General features: G+C 45.5%; 4 protein-coding genes across 4 annotated transcripts; 3 read left to right on the top strand and 1 right to left on the bottom strand.

Moving 5' to 3' along the window:
* Positions 1–7: 7 nt before the first annotated feature.
* On the bottom strand, positions 8–1,375 carry CLAFUR5_11481 (Succinate--hydroxymethylglutarate CoA-transferase; the record flags this gene model as incomplete). Its single annotated transcript, XM_047910629.1, has 1 exon — positions 8–1,375. The coding sequence occupies one exon, from the start codon at positions 1,373–1,375 to the stop codon at positions 8–10; it is 1,368 nt and encodes a 455-aa protein (XP_047765700.1).
* Positions 1,376–2,023: 648 nt separating this feature from the next.
* Positions 2,024–2,869, top strand: CLAFUR5_11482 (Short-chain dehydrogenase/reductase SAT3; the record flags this gene model as incomplete). The annotated part of the gene is made up of 1 exon (XM_047910630.1): positions 2,024–2,869. The coding sequence occupies one exon, from the start codon at positions 2,024–2,026 to the stop codon at positions 2,867–2,869; it is 846 nt and encodes a 281-aa protein (XP_047765701.1).
* Positions 2,870–3,758: 889 nt separating this feature from the next.
* On the top strand, positions 3,759–4,736 carry CLAFUR5_11483 (uncharacterized protein; the record flags this gene model as incomplete). The annotated part of the gene is made up of 1 exon (XM_047910631.1): positions 3,759–4,736. One exon carries the CDS (start codon positions 3,759–3,761, stop codon positions 4,734–4,736), a length of 978 nt encoding a protein of 325 aa, XP_047765702.1.
* Positions 4,737–5,543: 807 nt separating this feature from the next.
* Positions 5,544–6,226, top strand: CLAFUR5_20334 (uncharacterized protein; the record flags this gene model as incomplete). The annotated part of the gene is made up of 2 exons (XM_059463170.1): positions 5,544–6,135; positions 6,207–6,226. The coding sequence occupies 2 exons, from the start codon at positions 5,544–5,546 to the stop codon at positions 6,224–6,226; spliced, it is 612 nt and encodes a 203-aa protein (XP_059319091.1).
* Positions 6,227–19,486: the final 13,260 nt, after the last annotated feature.

Here is a 19,486-nt window from a genome sequence, read left to right on the forward strand (position 1 = left end):
CCCTAGATCATCTTTCAATACCGAATTCTTTCAAAATAGCCTCACTATGCTCCCCAACACTCGGAATGGCATCCATCCTCACCTCCATCCCTTCAGCAGCACCAGCAGGCTTCAAGGCAGGAATCTTCCCATTGGGCGTATCAACCTCACTCCACCTGTTTCGGGCCTTAAGCTGAGGATGGTCCCACAGCTTCGCCATATCATTCAACTGCGCATTCGCTATTCCAGCTCTCTGCAACCTCTCCAGCACCTCCTCGGTTGAGTACTGACTAAAGACTCCGTCAATAATCCCCTTCAACTCCCCCCGATTCCGCGACCTCTCAGCCGTACTCCCAAACCTCTCTTTCCCCACCAACTCCCCCTTCCCCAACACCTCCCTAGCAAAAATCCCCCACTCCCTCTCATTCTGCATCCCCAACATGACCACCCCGTCACGACACTGAAACGGTCCGTAGGGATATATACTCGCATGCTCCGCCCCGGCTAATGCGGGCGGCTCAGCGCCTTCGTAGGCGTAGTATAATGGGAAAGTCATCCACTCGGCCATACTCTCGAGCATACTGACATCCAGACGACAACCCCGCCCTGTCTTGGAGCGGTTTATGAGCGCTGCGAGGATATTGTTGAAAGCGGTCGTCCCAGCGGCGATGTCGGCTATGCTGCAGCCGGCTTTTGCGGGTTGGTTGGGGGAGCCTGTGATGCTGAGGAAACCGGATTCGGCTTGGATTAGGAGGTCGTAGGCTTTTTTGTCTTTATAGGGGCCGGTGGTGCCGTAGCCGCTTATGTCGCAGACGATCAATTTGGGGTACTTTTCCTTCAGAACATTGTAATCAAGTCCCATGCGTTCCGTGGCGCCTGGGGCGAGGTTTTGCACGAGGACGTCGGCTTTCGATAAGATCGTTTTGAGCGCTGAGAGGTCTGCGGGGTTCTTGAGGTCTAGGGCGAAGGATTCTTTGCTGCGGTTCGTCCAGACGAAGTGGGAGCATTGCCCTTTGACTCGTTTGTCGTGGTAGCGGTTGAAGTCGCCGAGGCCAGGGCGTTCGATTTTGATGACGCGGGCGCCTAGGTCTGCGAGTTGGCGGGTGCAGAAGGGCCCGGCTATGGCTTGTTCGAGCGAGACCACGAGGGTGCCTGATAGGGGGAGGTTGCTGGCTGTGTCGTTTTGCTTGGCCTGTTGAAGGTCGCGGGCTCGGGTGGAGGAGCTGAACGAGCGGCTCTTTCTGAACGCCGCCTGGTCCCAATTGGTACCTGGGACTCGGATGAAGCTTTCGCGTCTTGCCTGGGACACAAGTTGGCGTGTATCATCGACGTTGCTGCACAATCGAAACAACGGCCTGTGCCTAGCGGCGAAGAGAGAGGGCGCACGATGAGACATGGTAGAGGAATGCAGAGAGAGAAAGGCAACTAGAACATAAAACACCTACAAGGCTGTGCGATATCTACATCGCCGTGTGGAAGCTATCGCAGCTTTCGTGATGGCAAGAGCAAGCATGTTCGGGAGATGTGGTTGGAGATGAGGAGTCGCCGACATCGGAGGAAGGCAAGCTTCTTGCACAGGACATCCTTCTTCAGTCCATCAAGACAGCTGGACAACATACTATCACTCCAGCCTCTAGGTCTGTGCTATCGTACACCAGATGCTCCATTGCCATCATGGTGAGAATGGTACGGACGAGGACCGCTTCTTCCCGCCTGTCGCTGTCAAAACTATGGTCTTCTGGCTCGCAGACATGAGCAGACAAAACGCTCCTTCGAAAGGTCCAACTCCACAAAGGTAGGGAGATGGTAAGGCTTTGGTAATGCCCGATTACGAGTTACTCACAACGCTGCGAGACTTGATATCAGCACTAATTGTACGGAACATGGATCGGACCCGCAATTGCTAATGACGGCATGGTATAGTAATCTTTCGCCACGGCAAGAGGAAAACATATCTAAGCATGAACTCCAGCAGCATTTGACATCTTGTTCACGCAAACCACCTCAGACCATCGACAGATACAAAGTTTCTATCAAAAGGGCCATGGCAAACAACAATGATGCCGATCTCTTCAGGGTCGAAGGTCAGGTCGCCATCATTACTGGTGCCGGCAGTGGCCTGGGAAGAATGATGGCACACTCTCTGGCCTCAAACGGAGCACAGAAGGTCTACGTTGTCGGCCGCCGCCTTGAAAAGCTTCAAGACACCGCTTCCGGTTACGAGAACATCGTCCCCATTGTAGGTGACGCCACCAGGAAAGACTCTCTCCAAGCAGTAGCCGACCAAGTTAAAGCAGAGGTCGGCCATGTCAACGTCCTCATCGTCAATAGTGGCTCCTCAGGTCCTGGGATGAACAGCATACCGTCCGACGCACCTATTAAGGATGTGCAGCAGAACCTGTGGTCAATCTCAGAAGACGACATGAACAAAGTCTACGCCATCAACAACACTGGAGCTTACTTCACCGCAGTCGCTTTCCTGGAGTTGCTGGATGCAGGCAACAAGTCAGCTGCCAGGACGGGCATACAGAGCCAGATTATCTTCACGGCAAGTCTCGCTGGCTACGCAAGAGCTCTGTCGACGAATGTACCATACTCTACGAGCAAGGCTGCTACGATACATCTGGTCAAGCTACTATCGACGTATCTTGCTAAGCATGACATTCGAGTCAATGGCGTGGCACCTGGCATTTACCCGAGCGAAATGACGGAGGGGATGACAGATCGACCTGGCTTTAATGTCAACACGATACCGGCGCATCGGCTGGGGACAGAGGAGGATATGCGTGGCACCATTCTGTTCTTGACATCGAGAGCTGGCGCGTATACGAACGGGCTGGTGCTCATATCGGATGGAGGACGACTTGGGCAGATGCCGGCCACATACTGAGATGATACACATCGGTGTCAGACTTTCGCCGAAGACTGGGGCGGACCTACACATGATCATGTTAGAACAGGGTAGACAAATCACACACATGAGGCATGAGTCTGTCTTACAGCCGACGCCTCGCTTTCGGAAGTACATGCTCGCCTAACCGAACCAAGGCGTACGTCTCTTCGTACAGCACTATCAGATCTACGGGTACCTACTCATGCTCGGCAGCATCAGGCATTCCCGGACCTCTCTATCCTCAACGGCGATTTGCAGCTCACGACTCGCGAGAGCAAGTTTCCAAATACAAAAATGAATCATGTCTAAGGCAAGACACCAAGCTTCTTGACCGAGACGCTGTGTTTTCTCTTCCAAAATCACGTTGCACAGACTCTAGAACACCTCACACGCGGCTTCGAAGCTGATGGTGCCACAGATTGCAGATACGGGCAGACAAAACGATGCCATATGGACAGTCTCCAACTGACTGCGTGCACGCATATCTGCTTCCTCGCCTGCAATGCCGAGAGACGACCATAAAATTACCACTAACAACAATCCTGCGACACAAATACCCTTGCGACTGTGTGCAGCGGCATATCGATTAGTCAGCGAGGTCAGCAGTATCAAAGCATGCTCGAAAGGGTCGTTGACCACATGCGAGTGTTTTTGAGGACATCGTTGACGCTATCCCGTCCGCCCGGTAAGTTCACGAATGACTCGTCTCGGCGTCTTTCTCCTGTTGCATAACACATAAATCGCCGGCCCCTTTCGAACGCATACACTTGACCTACCATACTCAATAATCACGAGATCATCACAACTACTACACGACTCCAGAAGAGCAACGACTAAAGTCTCTCCGTGTGCCGAGACTACTGGAAATTCACCGGAAACGACCATCATGCCCGCGCAATCGAGACGTTCAGCGCCTTTGTGCATCTTTGACCTCCCACTAGAGCTTCGTCGGCTCATCTACTTGGAGTGCATTCCAAATGGCTATCAGCTGCAGCTCAACGACGACACAGCCGAATGGACCATCGACAATCTGCGCCAAGCACATCCACAATTTCGACAAAAGATCGAAGATGAAGAGAATGTCCGTTGCACGGAAGTGGCATTTCTCGTAACATCTACCAAATGGTCACCACCAGCCGTGCGATCAAGTGTCCGCCACCTTACTCATGTTCGAGTCGACATTCGGTTGGACGAGTACATACCAGCAGACCAGTACCACGAAGGCGAGAATTGCGAATGCAGATTTCACGAAGCACGGCGTGATCAGCGCATGGCGCCGCTGCAAGCCATGGGCAATAATTTAGCAAGATTCATAATCTGGCTCAAAGCATCTTGCGCCGAAGCCGAAGCGGTTGTAAGGTCCATCAGACTGGAAATCGTCGACTCTCTCAACGCTTCAGAGGACAGCGGCGCCCATGTCAGGTCTGTGGACACTGGTGACGACTACGGAACCTGGAGTAGTAGACATCATTCCTTGACTGACTCAGAACCCCCCCATTATGAGGAGGCGCTCACGAGGTATTTGAACAGCTATGCAATGGACCAGGACCTGTATTTCAATCGCAAGTCGATGTGTGCAGCGAAAATAGTGGAGTACCTAAGCATGTCCTGCCACCATGAAGGAATCCTATCAGTTGTGGTGGAGGCTACTGTGTGTGATGTGGAAGCCAGCATACGTGCCAGGGTCCGAGAGAGCCTACTTCGGAGACACCCCTTGAAAATGACTTATGGACGGGGGCTAGGGGCGGCACAGGTGATCGTCCTTGCACTTGAGGCAATACTTATCAACTGCGGCGACGCAAGCATCTTGGCTCGGTCTTCATTAAGGATCGTGAAGGATCGTATCGCGCTGCACCCCGACTGAGGCCTACGTACAACAGCGCTTGCGGCACATGAGAGCGCGACAGCGCTGGTGCTCCTTCGGATCAGCCGCCACCTTTCAGTCGGTAGCCCTCAAGAGTCAAAGAGATGGCCAGAGCAAGACCAGCCCAATTGGGCACATATTGCGAATGTGACCTGGTTTAGATGATGGGGTTCATGCAATCATCTCACACTTTACCCAAAGGTCTAGCTGACTCTTGCACGACGTTGAACCGACAATTAGACGACGAACATCTTCCCATGCAGAACGGCCTGCTTCACGTGGAACCGATAACTTTCGGAGCAGGAGCGCTCTACCGAAGCAGCAATTACAACTGCAGCTTCCGACAGTGCGCAGCCATCCATAGGGTTTGCCAGGCGAACCGATGGATCTGAAGGGTAGTCAAGCCGCGGAAGTTGGCACAACACTGCTTCTGACAGTTCGCGGCTAAAGGCGCAATCTGCAAGGCGGAGTGAGGAGCCCGAAGAACAGCCCGAAGAACAAAGCAGCCGTGGAAGCTGACACACCGTTGCTTCTGTTTGCGCACAGCCATCTGCCCAACCTGCGAGATCGAACGAGTAGCCTGGAGAACAGAAGTGCCGCAGAAGCTGGCGCATTGTTGCTCTACTTGCTAGTGCGCTCTGGTCGTCTCGTTGCATGAACACGCATGAACTGAAACACGCATAGCTTGGTGCAGAGCAAACATACCTGCTTGCTTTGATGGTCTATTAAACTTACAGACGCTCGGCCTCTGACGGCAATACCATCAACAGGAGCTTAGTGATCAAGAACACTGCCTAGCTCTACGATATGTCAAACCAAACGGGTCAACCAGGCCCTTCAGGCCAGTCAGGCCACAGGCGAGGTATCGGCTCCGAGGACTCAGTCCTCTCAATGACAACTCAAGAAAACGCCCGCCTTTCGATGTCTCTCGCAGATCAGCTTGGTCAGCTAACTTTCCGTGAGACCGATAACAACTTCAAGCTGCCGGGTGAACAGCGACTACAGCAATATATGTCCTTTAGGACGGTCATCTCCACGCATTCATCCCTCGCGCGACGAAACACCAACGTCAGTCCTGATCAGACATGGCGCCAAATCGGCAAAGGCTCGCAAGATGTAGTCTTTGAGGAGCCTGGCTCGAAATTTTGCTGGAAGTTCCAACTCAAGGGTGGTAACAAACAACTCTGGAACAACTACGTGATGCAGACAGTGGCCAGGGAGGCTTTTGAAAGAGTGGCCAAGAACTTTCCGGATCTCGTTATCGATGTCAGGTGTCCAATTGTGGGTGCTTTTGTTCATCCTTCAGACTCAGGCTTCTGGTCGGATGCTAGAGCCAAGCTTGAAGTCGCGGATGCAGCATGGGGCGACGAAGGCGAGTTCAAGGGTTTCTCGATGGAACGTGTGCTTCCGGTTCCATCTCCTTTCCGTCATCTGCTGATCAGTTCGTTTCTCCACGACGATGCCATCAAGGATCGAGCATGGGCGGATGAGAAGAAAAATGTGCTGTTGGCGGTTGTGAACCTCCAAAGGTAAGCGTAGCGGAGTGGAGCTCTCTACCAACCCTTCTAGACTGCAAAGTAGCGTGCGATCCACGCTACCGCTACCCGAGGTACAGTGCTTATTATACGACGACATAGGCGTTAGCGACGAGTATATGTTTGCGAGTTCGCCAACAGGCACAGTGCGGTAGGTCACGTGACCCCAAAACTTGAAAGTTGACCAATCAGAGCGGGCGCCAAGGCTAGTTGAGGGCTGGTATAGAGCTTCACTCCCTCGCTGACGCCTCACCTACGTACTCGCAAGCTCGTACTCCGGTGTGGCTAGCGCTCGGTCGCTACGCTTAACAAGGACTGCTTGATACGAGTTTATCTGGGCAGGAAGCTGGGAGCAAGTAAGCGAACATATTGCATCAAGCGTCGAGAGTGTCTCTAACTTGCGGTGAAATACTCCCATGTCCCTCATTGTGTCGGTAAATACCGCCATGTCCTCTTGTGTCAAAAAAGTTTCTCCCGTAGCCCTCGTATTATTGCAACATACTACGGTGTCCCTCGTTACTATATAGTAGTCGCAACGTCGCGCGAATAGTCGGTCCTGTTATAGAATGCACGTTTTAGAGGTTTTATAACGGGTAAGAGTTGGAAAAGTATATAGTAATAACGTGCTTCACCACCGAGCGGACCACTTTTGCTAAGAACTGTACCACTTCCACTTTAATTACTGTTAAACAGGTACGAGTTGCGCAGCAGTGGAAGACGGCGGATCACACGAAAGACGAAGAAGGACCCAATGGGATAGCGTGTATCTACATACAGTATCGCCGGTGTTGGTGTAGGTAGATGCTAGGTGTCCGGATGTTTGCTAGCCCATGGGCTGGCAAACCCTAATCACGTGATCTAGTCACATGACACACCCACACCCACATGCTTGTCCTGCGGCCTGTATGTTCTCAACACTCCCACTTAGGCCACATGGTCTCCTACAATCCCTTTACGCAAGCTGGAGCTGCCTCACAAAGTTTTGGAACTGCTGGCCATTGAGGGGCTTTGTTAACCCATCAGCAGCTATGTCCTTTGTATGGCAGTAGTCCACTGCAATCTTCTTCTGCCACCAGAGATGTCTGACATAGTTATATGCAACATCAATATGCTTTGACCTTTCATGCACATGGGCATCTTTGACAAGTGTCAAAGCGGCTTGGTTGTCACCCATGAGCTTGACTGGCCTTGGCTCGTCAACAGTGCCCCTGCTTGCCCTTACACTCGGCTGGAAAGAGCTCTTTCCCACCAGTTCTGGGCACCCCATTTCACTGAGGACAGCAGCAAGAAATTGTGACTGCTTTGCGGCTGCGTTCATAGCCATGAACTCAGCTTCCATTGTTGATGTTGCAACAGACTTCTGCTTCCTACTCATCCAGGACACAGGTGATCCACAAAGGAACCACACGTATCCCAGAATTGAGACTCTATCCACTTTGTCCATAGCGTAGTCAGAGTCCGAGTATCCCTGGAGATTGCCCCCTCCCTTTCTATACATAAGACCTAGGTCTGGGTACGACCGCAGGTATCGGGAGAGCTTCTTCAAAGCCTTCATATACTGCTACGAGGGATCAGCAACATATGAGCTAATTCTTCCAAGGGGGAATGCTAAGTCTGGCCTTGTCATTGTCATTGGCCACATCCAGGTACTATTGTGGCTCTGGTAATCCTGTTTGTTACACCTCTTATCTATAGGTGCCGTAGGCACTAAGTGCTCGTAGCTCTCTATAGGTGAGTAGGTTGGCGTAGCCTTCTCTCTAGCTATATTCATCTTGGCTAAGTTAGCGTGGACATAGTGTCCTTGATCAAGCTTTAAAGTGCCTTAGGACCTGTCTCTTGTAATCCTCATTCTAAGGATCTTCGTAGGTTCACTAAGATCTTTAATCTTAAACACTTTTCCAAGCTCAGCCTTAAACCACTGAACATCTAATAGCTTCGGAGCTACAATAGGTATGTCATTTACATAGGTAAGGACCATAAGGTCTCTATCCGTATAGACAAGTAGGCATAGATCTACCTAGGACTAGGTAAATCCAATCTTCTCTAGCTTTATAACATAGAGCTTGTTCCAGTCTCTAGCTACTTGCTTAAGCCTATAAAGGCTTCGTAGGACCTTAAACACCATGTTTAGAGGTGCTTTAACTCCTGGGGGTGGGATTATATAGATGTCTTCAAGGAGGCTACTTTGGGTAAAAGCATTATTCACATCTACTAGGTACATCTCGAGATCTCTCTTACACACTACTGCTATAAATACTCGGAGAGTATCATGTCTAACAGTAGGTGTAAAGGTCTCTTCGAAGTCAACCCTATATTTCTGTGAAAACCCTCTTATAACTAGTCTTGCCTTAAACTTCTTAATAGCTCTACTAATCATTCTTTTCACATCAAAGACCTACCTAGAAGTAATTAGATTCGCACCCTTTGGCGGTATAACTGCTTCCTAGGTGTTGTTGCTTACTAAGGCAATCAGTTCGTTCTCGATTGCCTCTCTCTATATATATCCCTATTCGGGGTCTCCTACGGCTGCCTTATAGGACTTTAGGATTAGTACTTCCTGCTGATAGGCTATAGCCTACCTAACAGTAGCAAATGTATATTCTTCTACGTCGTTCAGAATCTCCTCTACCTAGCTCATTATAGGGTCTAGATAGAACATCTAGGCGATAAGAGCCTTATAGTGTTTAGCCTTATACTCTTTAGAGTTATCATCTCCGTCCCCCCTTAACCTCTTGTTGCCTATAACCTAAGGTGGCGCTAGGTGTTCGGATAGGTCGAACTGAACGACATCTTCTTTTTCTTTTATTAGAGTACCCTAATCTCCAAACTTCTGGTATTCCCTAATGTCCTTTAGGGGAGGGGGAAGTTGCACAAACAGCGGTTGCTATAGTGTTAATGACTTGGGTAGGTTCTGTATAGATCCACCGTTATCGGCCTTCGACAGTGTTAAAACCGCCTCAATATTTTCTCCTAGCCTTCGTAACGGTGTCTCTAATAATCCCCTATCGGAAAATTTCGCCCTAAAGGGCTTCCTCCTAACAGGATTGCGCTATAGCGCTCGACTCGGCTAGTTAGTGAAGGTGATACTAAGATCCATATCTCCCCCCTTCTTATTCTCAAACTAGTCGACGTGACTATACGCTTTTATAGCTTTTATATCGGGATCCTAGAACAGCTATTATTTTGTGGTGTTTTCTAAGTAGCCTATAAACACGGCTTCTTTTCCTCGGTTTATCAACTTGTCTCTCCTCAAGCCTTGAGGTTAGGCTCTTAGGTCTATATAGACTATAGCTTTGTATCTCTAGACGCGGAAATGGTCGACTAACGGTACTTGGCTAGTAAAGGCTTCTTCTAGTGAAAGAGCAATACTATCAATGATCGGACTATTAGGCAGTCTGTTTCTGATCACAGTCTATGCTTATAAAGCTTCTGGCCAGAACTCAACTAGTATACTAGAGTCTTTAAGCATAGCCCGGACTATGTTCTTAGAGGCTTGAATTGACCTTTCTATAGGTCTATTCTAAAGAGAGTTGTAGGCATTAGTTGTGTCTATCTGAGTGCCAAACTCCTTCTCCTACTCTTTTAGTAAGGCGAGAATTTCCTTTGCACTATTACTACGGATCGTAGATAGAAAGCACCTTGACTGCCGTTCTGCCTAGACCTTCTAATCCCGTAGGGCTGTAGTGGCGTCGCTCCTAGCCTTCAAAGGGATTACGCACTTCTTCCTAGAGAAGTTGTCTATAATCTCAAGCCAATATTTGTATCCTAGCCTAGAGACTGCGCCCTGAAAAGGCCTATAGATGTCAATGGAGATGAGGGCCAGCCTCTCCCCTTTCCTCTCTATAGTAGGTCCTTTGAACTTCCTTATGTTTATAAGGGAGCAGACCTTGTAATTCTAGTGTTTAGAAGGAATAGGAATAGGATCTTTCTTGTTAGTGACTCTATATAGGTTTCTTAGCAGTCCCTTGCCAAGGTGTATACATCTTCTATACTATAGCTCCTACTAATCTTCGGACTCAGTATTAGCTATAGCGGTACCGTCACGTTCTTAAGAGAGTATACTAGCATGCTATAGCTTAAGAATTTCCGAGATCGAGTAGATAAACGGTACTCCTCCTCGAAGTTTGGTCTAGATAACGGGTTTACTAGACAAGGATTTTAGGGTGAAACTAGGTGGTTAGACAGCAAACTGTTAGCTGAACTGATTCCACGAAACAAGACTAACTCTAAGGCTAGGAATAAACAGGACATTTTCTAAGACAATTTACTTTCTAGAAGGACTACCTATTACTGCACTTCCTATATATATAGCTTATAGATTGCCACCCCTAACCTTGATCCACTTCCTCTTTTAAAGAGGCTTTAGTGTCCTAAATAGTGAATCTTAGTCAGTCATATGTGATGATGTATAAGAGTCAAGCAACTACTCGGACGAGGGGTACTTGCCTTTGGCTTCTATAGTAGAATGGGCAACCTCATCAACATCATTATCTTCTAATAGTATCTTAGAGTCTAATGCGTCTTCCTAGGTCGTATAGGCCCTTACAGGCTTACTAGAGGAGGCCTTTGGCTTACGGCTCTCCTTTATCTACTTTGTAAGGTCCGTTATCACCTTAAGGACATTACGGAGGTTTGGTAATAATGACCTCCTACGAGGTAGTAACGGTTGTCTCTTAGTAGGGTAGGTAACCCTAGCTAGTTTGTCCTTGTTCCTAACAGCCTGCTAAGCTATAGAAAGGTATAGGCACTTGCTTATAAAATAGTCACTATTGTAGAGATAGTACGTGAGCTTGCCCTAGAAACCCTTCTTAGCGAACATAGCTGTCCCTTAATAAATCATTGATTCTTGCTTCTCCCTAAGGATTGTAAGAATGTCTTGTGGTAAGAGATTCACCTAGGCATCAATTGCATCGCGAATTAAGCCAAATGAGTCTAGCAGAGCTGCTAAGAGTTGCTAGATCTTTCTGTCCTTAGTCTTGATGTCTTGGAACTAAGGCGAGATTAAAACAGCCCTCCTTATAATTGAGCTAAGCTCCTACTAGGCGTCATCTATTGACTGGTCCTCTGTCATCACGAAATTAGTGTATTGCTAAAGCAAACTTCTTCTAGTAGCGAGAAGTCTTCTCTTGTATTTGGCTTTAGCCTATTCCTATAACTCCTTCGTATACCGGATCTCGTATGTCATCTCTTAGTCATCTATCGACAGACAGATGTACATCTTATATAGGGCCGTTGTATTATACCGTCTATACGATGCCTTCCTTATCGCTTGATCTAAAGGAAGGGATAACTCCGATGATATAGAGGGTGTCGCTAGGGTTGTAGCGGGAATGTCCGTAATAATGTCCTCGAGGACCTAGTTAACCTGCTTTAATACTAGGTGTATTCTTATCAGCTTAAACTATGTTTCGTGGTTCTCTCTTATTAGAAGAGGTGCTATTCTCTTTCTTATAAACCCAGTCTCGTTCTCCATTTTTGTAACTTAAGGGACAGGTTAGCTGCCCTTAGGTAATAGGATATATTCGGTCGTACGCGATCGGATCGAAATGGGATAAACCGAACGCGAGGTTAATGTTAGTACTAAGACACTATAGCGTAACTCTCTTAGCAGAGGGTTTCTAAGACACTACGGCTCTCTTAGAATGAACAGTTAGTCGATACGAACGCGATGTCCGGAGAGCGACTCTTCCTAGTAAGCTCGCCCACTTGTCTAAGGTATTGGTATAGGCTCCCTAACTCGGAGTCTAATAGTGCCTCACTAGGCTCTTTTACGTCTTATATACACCTATAGCACGGCTATAGCTTCCTATACAATGCGGGTGCGGCCTCTAGTCTGCCTTCCTTTTGTTCTAAAGAGGAATAACTCTAATACGACTTTGTCGAGGGTGAAATACCGAGTTGCTAACCCGGGCTTATAACCTATTAAATAGGTACGAGTTACGTAGTAGTAGAAGACGGCGGATTATACGAAAGATGAAGAAGGACCTAATAGGATAGCGTGTATCTATATATAGTATCGCCGGTGTTAGTATAGGTAGATACTAGGTGTCCGGATGTTTACTAGCCTATAGGCTAGTAAACCCTAATCACGTGATCTAGTCATATGACACACCTACACCTATATACTTGTCCTACGGCCTGTATGTTCTCAACAATTACGACGGTATCTTTCTAGACGACATCGTATAGAATCGTTACTAGGAGAACAATTCCTCTTTAGATTCTTTACTATCTAGCGAGTCTACTTAATAGGTACGTACGTTATACCCCGACTCGCTATATCGCTTATAGCGTCGTAGCCTTAGTACTAGCCGAATACTATCTAGCGACTCTCTACTTACTTCCTACCTCCTAGGATCCTCTAGAGGTATTAATTACGACGCCTTATCGAAGGTTAGAGACCCTCTAGACTAAATATACTTACGCTTTCGTGCTTTTTACTATATAAGGGTCTCGTTAGACTTACGTAGCTTACTAATATAAGGGGGCCGTTCTTAATATAGGGCAAATAACAAAGTTGTTAGATAGGCTATCTAAGAGGAGTACGAGGTACGGAAAGTTAATATATAAGCCGAGGTATACGGGCCGGCCCGTACCGAGTTACGTAACTGACTACTATTTACTAGACGTCCGCCTAGGCCCGTAATACTACTCCCCCTCCAAAAAATCGGCCTGTCCTTAGTACTATTCTTCCTTACGACGTAGGCCTATAGGAAGGTTATATTATCCTCTAGATTCTCCGCTTTATTATCTATCGCTTTATTATCTATTACTTCGTCCTCTATAACGTCGTCTTTATCGTTAGTTAGTAAGTTGTCTATCGCTACGCTCTTACGCTTTACTATACTATTATTATCCTCGCTATATCGGATACTAAGAGAGTCGTAGCGATTTACGAAGTCTACGAAGGCCTCCGTTATAGGCGCTATATAGGAAGCTTCCTATTCGTATTAACGTATATTGCTCGTATTCCTACTATTAGTCGCTTTTCTCGGGTCCGTACTATACGGGTCTTTATCTAAAGCTACTATTGCTATTAGACTAATATAGTTATCTGCCTTATATAGGAGAGCTATAGGCGCTAATTCTACCTAAAAGCGGTACCTACCTATAGTTACTACTTTAGCTATAACTAATGCGGACGCGGAGGGGTTCGCTTTATTCGCTACCTATCCTTCTAGTACTATAAAGCCGGTAGGTATTAGTTTCCTTAGGCTATTATAGTAGAAGTCTATAATAGAGGCGGCGGCTATCTCTATTATATCCTCCGCTAGCTCCTATATTAGATCCTCGTCGTCTCCTACCTAACTAACTAGATACTTATACTAGCCGTACTTCCTCCGTATATTTAGGATCTTATCTATATACTAGAACTGATTAATTCCCTCTTCGTTCTCTACCTCGATCGGCGGTAGGGTTAGTTCTACTTAGCTAGGTAACGCTTTATATATAGGGAGTAAGAGTGTTATAAGTAGGTATAAGTACGTAGTCGGGTAAGGTATAAGTCGAATAGATGTTCTATCTAAGGGAGGCGCGGAGGGCGCGAGAGTTATATACGGGCGCTAAGCCGCTAGTCGGATTAGTTAGCGGGCGTAAAGTCTAGGTACGTACCCGCGGGTTTAAGTAAATATACGCCGGTACGGTAATACTACCCCCCCTCTTAGAGTACGCTCCGGAGTACTCTCCTCTCCTCTTATATCTATCGTATCTATTATATCTCTTATTGCCTTCGTAAACACCTTATTATCTATTAGACTATACGTATCGCTCTCTTTCTTATAAGCCCGGAGGCCTCGTTCTACCGGTATTAGAGCTATTACTACTTATACTGATTAGCGCGCTATACGTATACCTATAGTATTCTCATTTAGTATCTAGTCTATAGGTAGTTAAAAACTAGGTAGCTTAGTCGCTCTCGGGTAGTTATAGTAAAAGTCGGCTATAGAGGCGGCGGTAGTCTCGATAACCTAGTTAGTAGCTTTATAGGATAGCTTATTATATCTAATGTACTTTACTAAGTATTCCTAATATAGCTAGTTACCTCCTACCGGTATTAGTCCTCGCGGCCATCTCTTCTTATAGTCTAGAATTTGCTTAACTTCCTATTAATTAGGTTCGGCGGGATCGGCTTCGTATTATTTATCGTCGACAATTCGGATCGGTAGTAGTACGGGTTATGTCTGTCCTATAACCGGCGGATAAACTAGTATAAGAAGGTATAAGTAGAAGCGATTATCGATATTTAAAGTAGGGAGGAGCTCTACTTTATAAGTATTACCCGGTAGTACCTCCGTAGTTACGTACGGTCTAGACTACTTTACGTCTATCTTACGAGAAGGTCTCTCTATTATCTAGTTCTTAGTACTTACCTATACTTCGTCGCCTTCGGCGTACCGTAGTATAGATATACGCGTCTAGTTTACGTACTTAGCTTAGACTACTTATACTAAGGCTATCTACTATCGTAAGTATTAGTATATCTCTTATATCTTAGCCGTAAACTTGTCCGCGGACTCGGCGTCTAGTCGCTATTTATATAGTATTAGTAGTATAGGTAAGTCTAAGTCGAACTTAGAGAACCTTAGATTACGCCTAGTGTTAGTATAGAACGGCGAGACGCCTATTATTACGGACACTATATTGTTTACTATAAACTTAGCTAATAGAGTCTAATCTAGCTAGTCGTCCTAGGTATAGTTAATAAAGATACGTAGGTATTGCTCTATTACTTTGTTCGTATTCTCCAACTGTCTATCTATTTCTAGGTAGAACGACGAAGATAGCTTTCGATTAATACTAAGTAGCGCGTATATCCTACGCTAGAATACGGAAACTTATTACGTACTACGATCCGAGATAATAGACTTCGGGAGCCTATGTCTACTAAACACGTACTTAAGGAATAGTAGTACGTAATACTCTACTATTATCGAGGTAATAGGAATGATATATCGCTCCTTAGTTAAGCGGTATATAACGGTTATAATGTTCTCGTACGTTTGTCCGTCGACTACGCTTATTCCCTTCGGTAGTTTAACTACGAAGTTAATAGAGATATCCTCCTAAGCGCTAAATAGTACTAGTAGCGGTCTTAATAGCTCTAGGTACTAGATGTTAGTACGGTAAGCGCGGTAGGTACGTATATAGCTCTTAATAAATCGTACGATACCTAGCTAGGTATCGTTACGAGCTACTAATTTATACGTCTTCTCGTCCCCTAAGTAACTAGCTACTATCTAGTCGTAGAAAGCCTATACGATACGAGTACGTACTAGGATTTCACCTTTATCTAGATTGTCTTCTAACTCCGGAGGAACGAATAGGCTATAATTACTATATATATTCTTAATATATATTATACCTCCGACTAGGACTATATAACGGTCATCGATACGGTGCTTCCTTAGTAAGGTATATAGATCATCTCGTTCTAGCTATTAAACGGCTTCCTTAGCCTCTAGTTACGTATAGAGTCCTCGAATAGCGGTCGTAAGCGGGGTTATAACGTTATTATTATATACTGGTAATACTCTAGTAGACGATAGGTTTAGGATACAATCTAGGCCTACTAATACCTAATACTACTATTAGTTTCGTAGGTTATCTCGGTCTCTAGGCTCCGGCAAGTCCTATAAACGTCGGGTTAAGCTATCTTGCTTAGTACCTTAAACTCCTAGCCTATAGACGATTTTAAAGAAGAACTACGAGAGAAACTCGGCCTAGCGAGCTTATCTACGGTTTAATTGCTTTGTACTTATAAACTATTCGAGGTTCTTATAATCGGAGTATATAAGCGTCGGCTTGTCCTTAGATTCCGGGTCTAGTAGATTCTTATAATCGTCGGTACCGTATTCGTTAATAGTTAGCTCCGGTCGCTATTCCTCGAAAGCTTATATAATAGCTAGGAGCTTCTTATTATAGATATCGTAGTTATATTACTAGGGATCTATCTTCTTAGATATATAAGCGATAGGATAGAACACTCCTCGCTCGTTACGTTATAAGAGTACTACTACTATTACGTAATCTAAGGCATCTGTTTCTAGAATAGTCTCTCGCCTTAGGTAGAAGTGTTTTAAGGTAGGCGTATCGATAAATACTTACTTTAATACCTCGAACGCCTATTAATATACTAGAGACTAGTCCTATAGGACATTCTTCCTCGTAAGCTTCGTTATAGGCAAGTAGATCTTACTAAAATCCTTAATAAACCTATAGTAGAAGTTAGTAAACCCTATAAACGACAAGATGTCGGTGATATTTGCGGGTATAGGCTAATTCTTAATACATTTAATCTTAGCTAGGTCTATCTTAATGCCCTTATTTATAATAATAACACCTAGATAAGTGGTCTCGTGTCTAAAGAACTCGCATTTATTAATATCTAACTAGAGCCCGGCGGTATCTAGCTTTTATAGAACCTTTAGGATATATTAAATATACTCTTCTCTTGTCTTACTGAAGACAGGTACGTTATTAAGGTAATATAACACGAAGTCATCTAGAAACTCCCTTAGTATATTGTTTATAAATAACTAAAACGTTCCTAGTATATTATATAGTCTAAAAGGTATAACTACGTACTTAAACTGCCTATATCTAGTAGTAAAGGCCGTTTTCTACTCGTCTTCTACTATAATACGGATACGATTAAACGTAGTAATAACATCTAGCTTAGTAAACTATTGCGCGCTAGTAATACAATCTAAGGTCTCTTAAAATAGTAGAATCGGGTAGCGACTCTTCGTCGTAAGCGCGTTTAGAGCTCTATAGTCTACGTATACTTATAGCCCTCTACTTAGCTTTTTAACTATTAGAATAGGTACTACTACTAGTAATACGCTTCTCTAAATAAAACCTTTCTTAAGTTGGTCGTCGATCTACTTCTTAATCACCTCGTTCTCTCGTATAGAGAAGGAGTATAGTCTTCGAAATAGCGGTGTCTAACTATTCTTTAGCTTAATCTTATAGTCTACGCTAGGCCGTTACGGTAAGACCTTATCTACTTCCTTACGGCTAAATAGCCTAGCTATTTCCCTAAACTCTACTAGTAACAAAGGGATAGGATCCTAGTCTTTGTCCTTACCGTTTATAAAATGTTAATAGTCGTTAGCTAATATAGTAGAGGCGTTAAGTTACCGCTAGGTATAGTTACCCCGGGGCTCCTCCTATCTATCTATATTTTCTTAAGTATTAGTATCTACTAATATCGCCGCGCTACCTCCTAGTACTAGCTTCGCTCTTATACTAAAAGCCTTTAGTATATACGCGGATAGGTCGACGACGAGAATTACCTATACGTAGTATCGGCTACGAACCTCTCGTCTTACTACGAGAGAGCTAAGTATTCTTACGCTAGAGCGTCGTAGGCGCGACGGGCGCGTAACGTAGGCGAAGCCGCGGCGAATAGAGGACTACTAGTAAAACGGGTATAAAAACTATCCGACGAGCGTGTACTCGTATCGGGAGCGAGTCCCTCTTCTTTCTACGTATAAGAAGGGCGCGGAACCGTAGCCTATACGCTCGATAAGACACCTCTAGTATAAGTATAGAATTTTTACCTCCGGAGACCGTAAACCGAGCGGGCTAAGCGACGAATATTAGATAAGCGGACTATAGAATAATAACTAAGCGGACTATACGACGGCGTCGAGCGGACTACGAAACAATCTAGTGTTTACTAGCGGGTAATACGGTAGGTAGGTAGATACGCGACGAAGCCTATAAGGGCCTATTAAACACCCGGTATAGGAACGAGGGTTTTACCTAAGGTACTACCTATCCCGCTATATAACGTACCTAGTCTAATATAGTAGATTACGACGAGAAAAAGACGATAGCCTAAGTAAGGAAAAGACGGCTATTAGGACGGGGAAAAGACGTATAATATAAGTAGATTAGTTCTATAATCGGGGAGGATCGAGGGTAGGGTAATAAGGAACTTTATATTAGTTAGTAGGTAGAAACGTAAGGAGTACGCTACCCGGCGTAGTGTGTGCCCCGAGCATACCTACGAGGTATAGACGGCCGCTTTCTAGAGATAGGCTACGGTAACGCGAAGGGCGTCGAAACCTAGGGCGTAGTATATACTAGTAGCGACGGCTAATACTATCTATATAGCCCGAGAGGACGGATACGTATGACGGTCAATAGAGAGTACTAAAGGGCTTAGGCCTATAGAGGTAGATATTAGCTTAAGGAGTAAATAGGGAGGGAGGGCGTAGAGGGAAGCTTTTGCTCCGGGCTAATCTCTCGAAACGAGGCTATACGGTAGTACTAGATAAGTAGGAAAGCGCGGTTAAGACTTATTACCTTATCTTATAGCTAGCTTACTAAATACGATTCCTTCCTTACCCTCGATATCGTAGGAGCCTTCGACAACGTCTTATACTAAAGGCTAATATATAGCCTATAGTAGAAAGGCATCCCCTAGTAGGTAACGACGTTCGTCTACTCCTTTCTCTAGGAACGGACGATATACCTAGTCCTAGGAAGGTACACGTCCGACCCGGTAAAGGTAGAGGCTAGAATACCTTAGGGATCTACTCTCTCCCCTATCCTATTTCTAATATTTATGTCTAATCTAATCCCCCTACTCACCTCTCCGTAAACCTTAGTATCGGGGTTCGTAGACGACATAAACATCCTAGCCTAGTTAGACTTAACAGAAGAGAACTATCGCCTCCTTAAAGATAGGTATAAGAAATACGAGGAGTAGGTAAAGAAGTATAGTACCCGGTTCGCCCCTAAAAAGTACTAACTTATATACTTTAGTAAAGCGAGAACATACTATAATATAAAGGCGGCGGTAAGAATCTAAGGCTACGAGACTAAGCTATTAGCGGAGCTACGGGTACTAGGGATCTAGCTCGACCCGAAGCTAAGCTAGAATGTATAGATTAAGAAAGCCTAGAGTCGAGCGTAAGTTAACGAAGCCTCGATAAAGAGGCTTACGGCATCTATATAGGGAGTAATATTCGATAAGGTAAGAGTAATATAGAAGGCGATCGTTAGACTAGCTATATTATACGGGGCATAGATTTAGGGAATAGGAGGCGTAGGCAAGCCGATCCCGAAACGGATAGAGTAATCCCTAAATAGGATATAGGTAGGTAACCTACGTAGGGTACTAGGCGTATATAAGACAACGTTTATAAGTACGGTAGAAATAGAGATAGGAACACTACTAATCGGCTAGTATATCCGGGGAATAAG

The sequence above is a fragment of the Fulvia fulva genome, chromosome 8 (genome assembly GCF_020509005.1).
Source record: "Fulvia fulva chromosome 8, complete sequence".
In the NCBI taxonomy this organism is placed as follows: Eukaryota; Fungi; Ascomycota; class Dothideomycetes; order Mycosphaerellales; family Mycosphaerellaceae; genus Fulvia; species Fulvia fulva.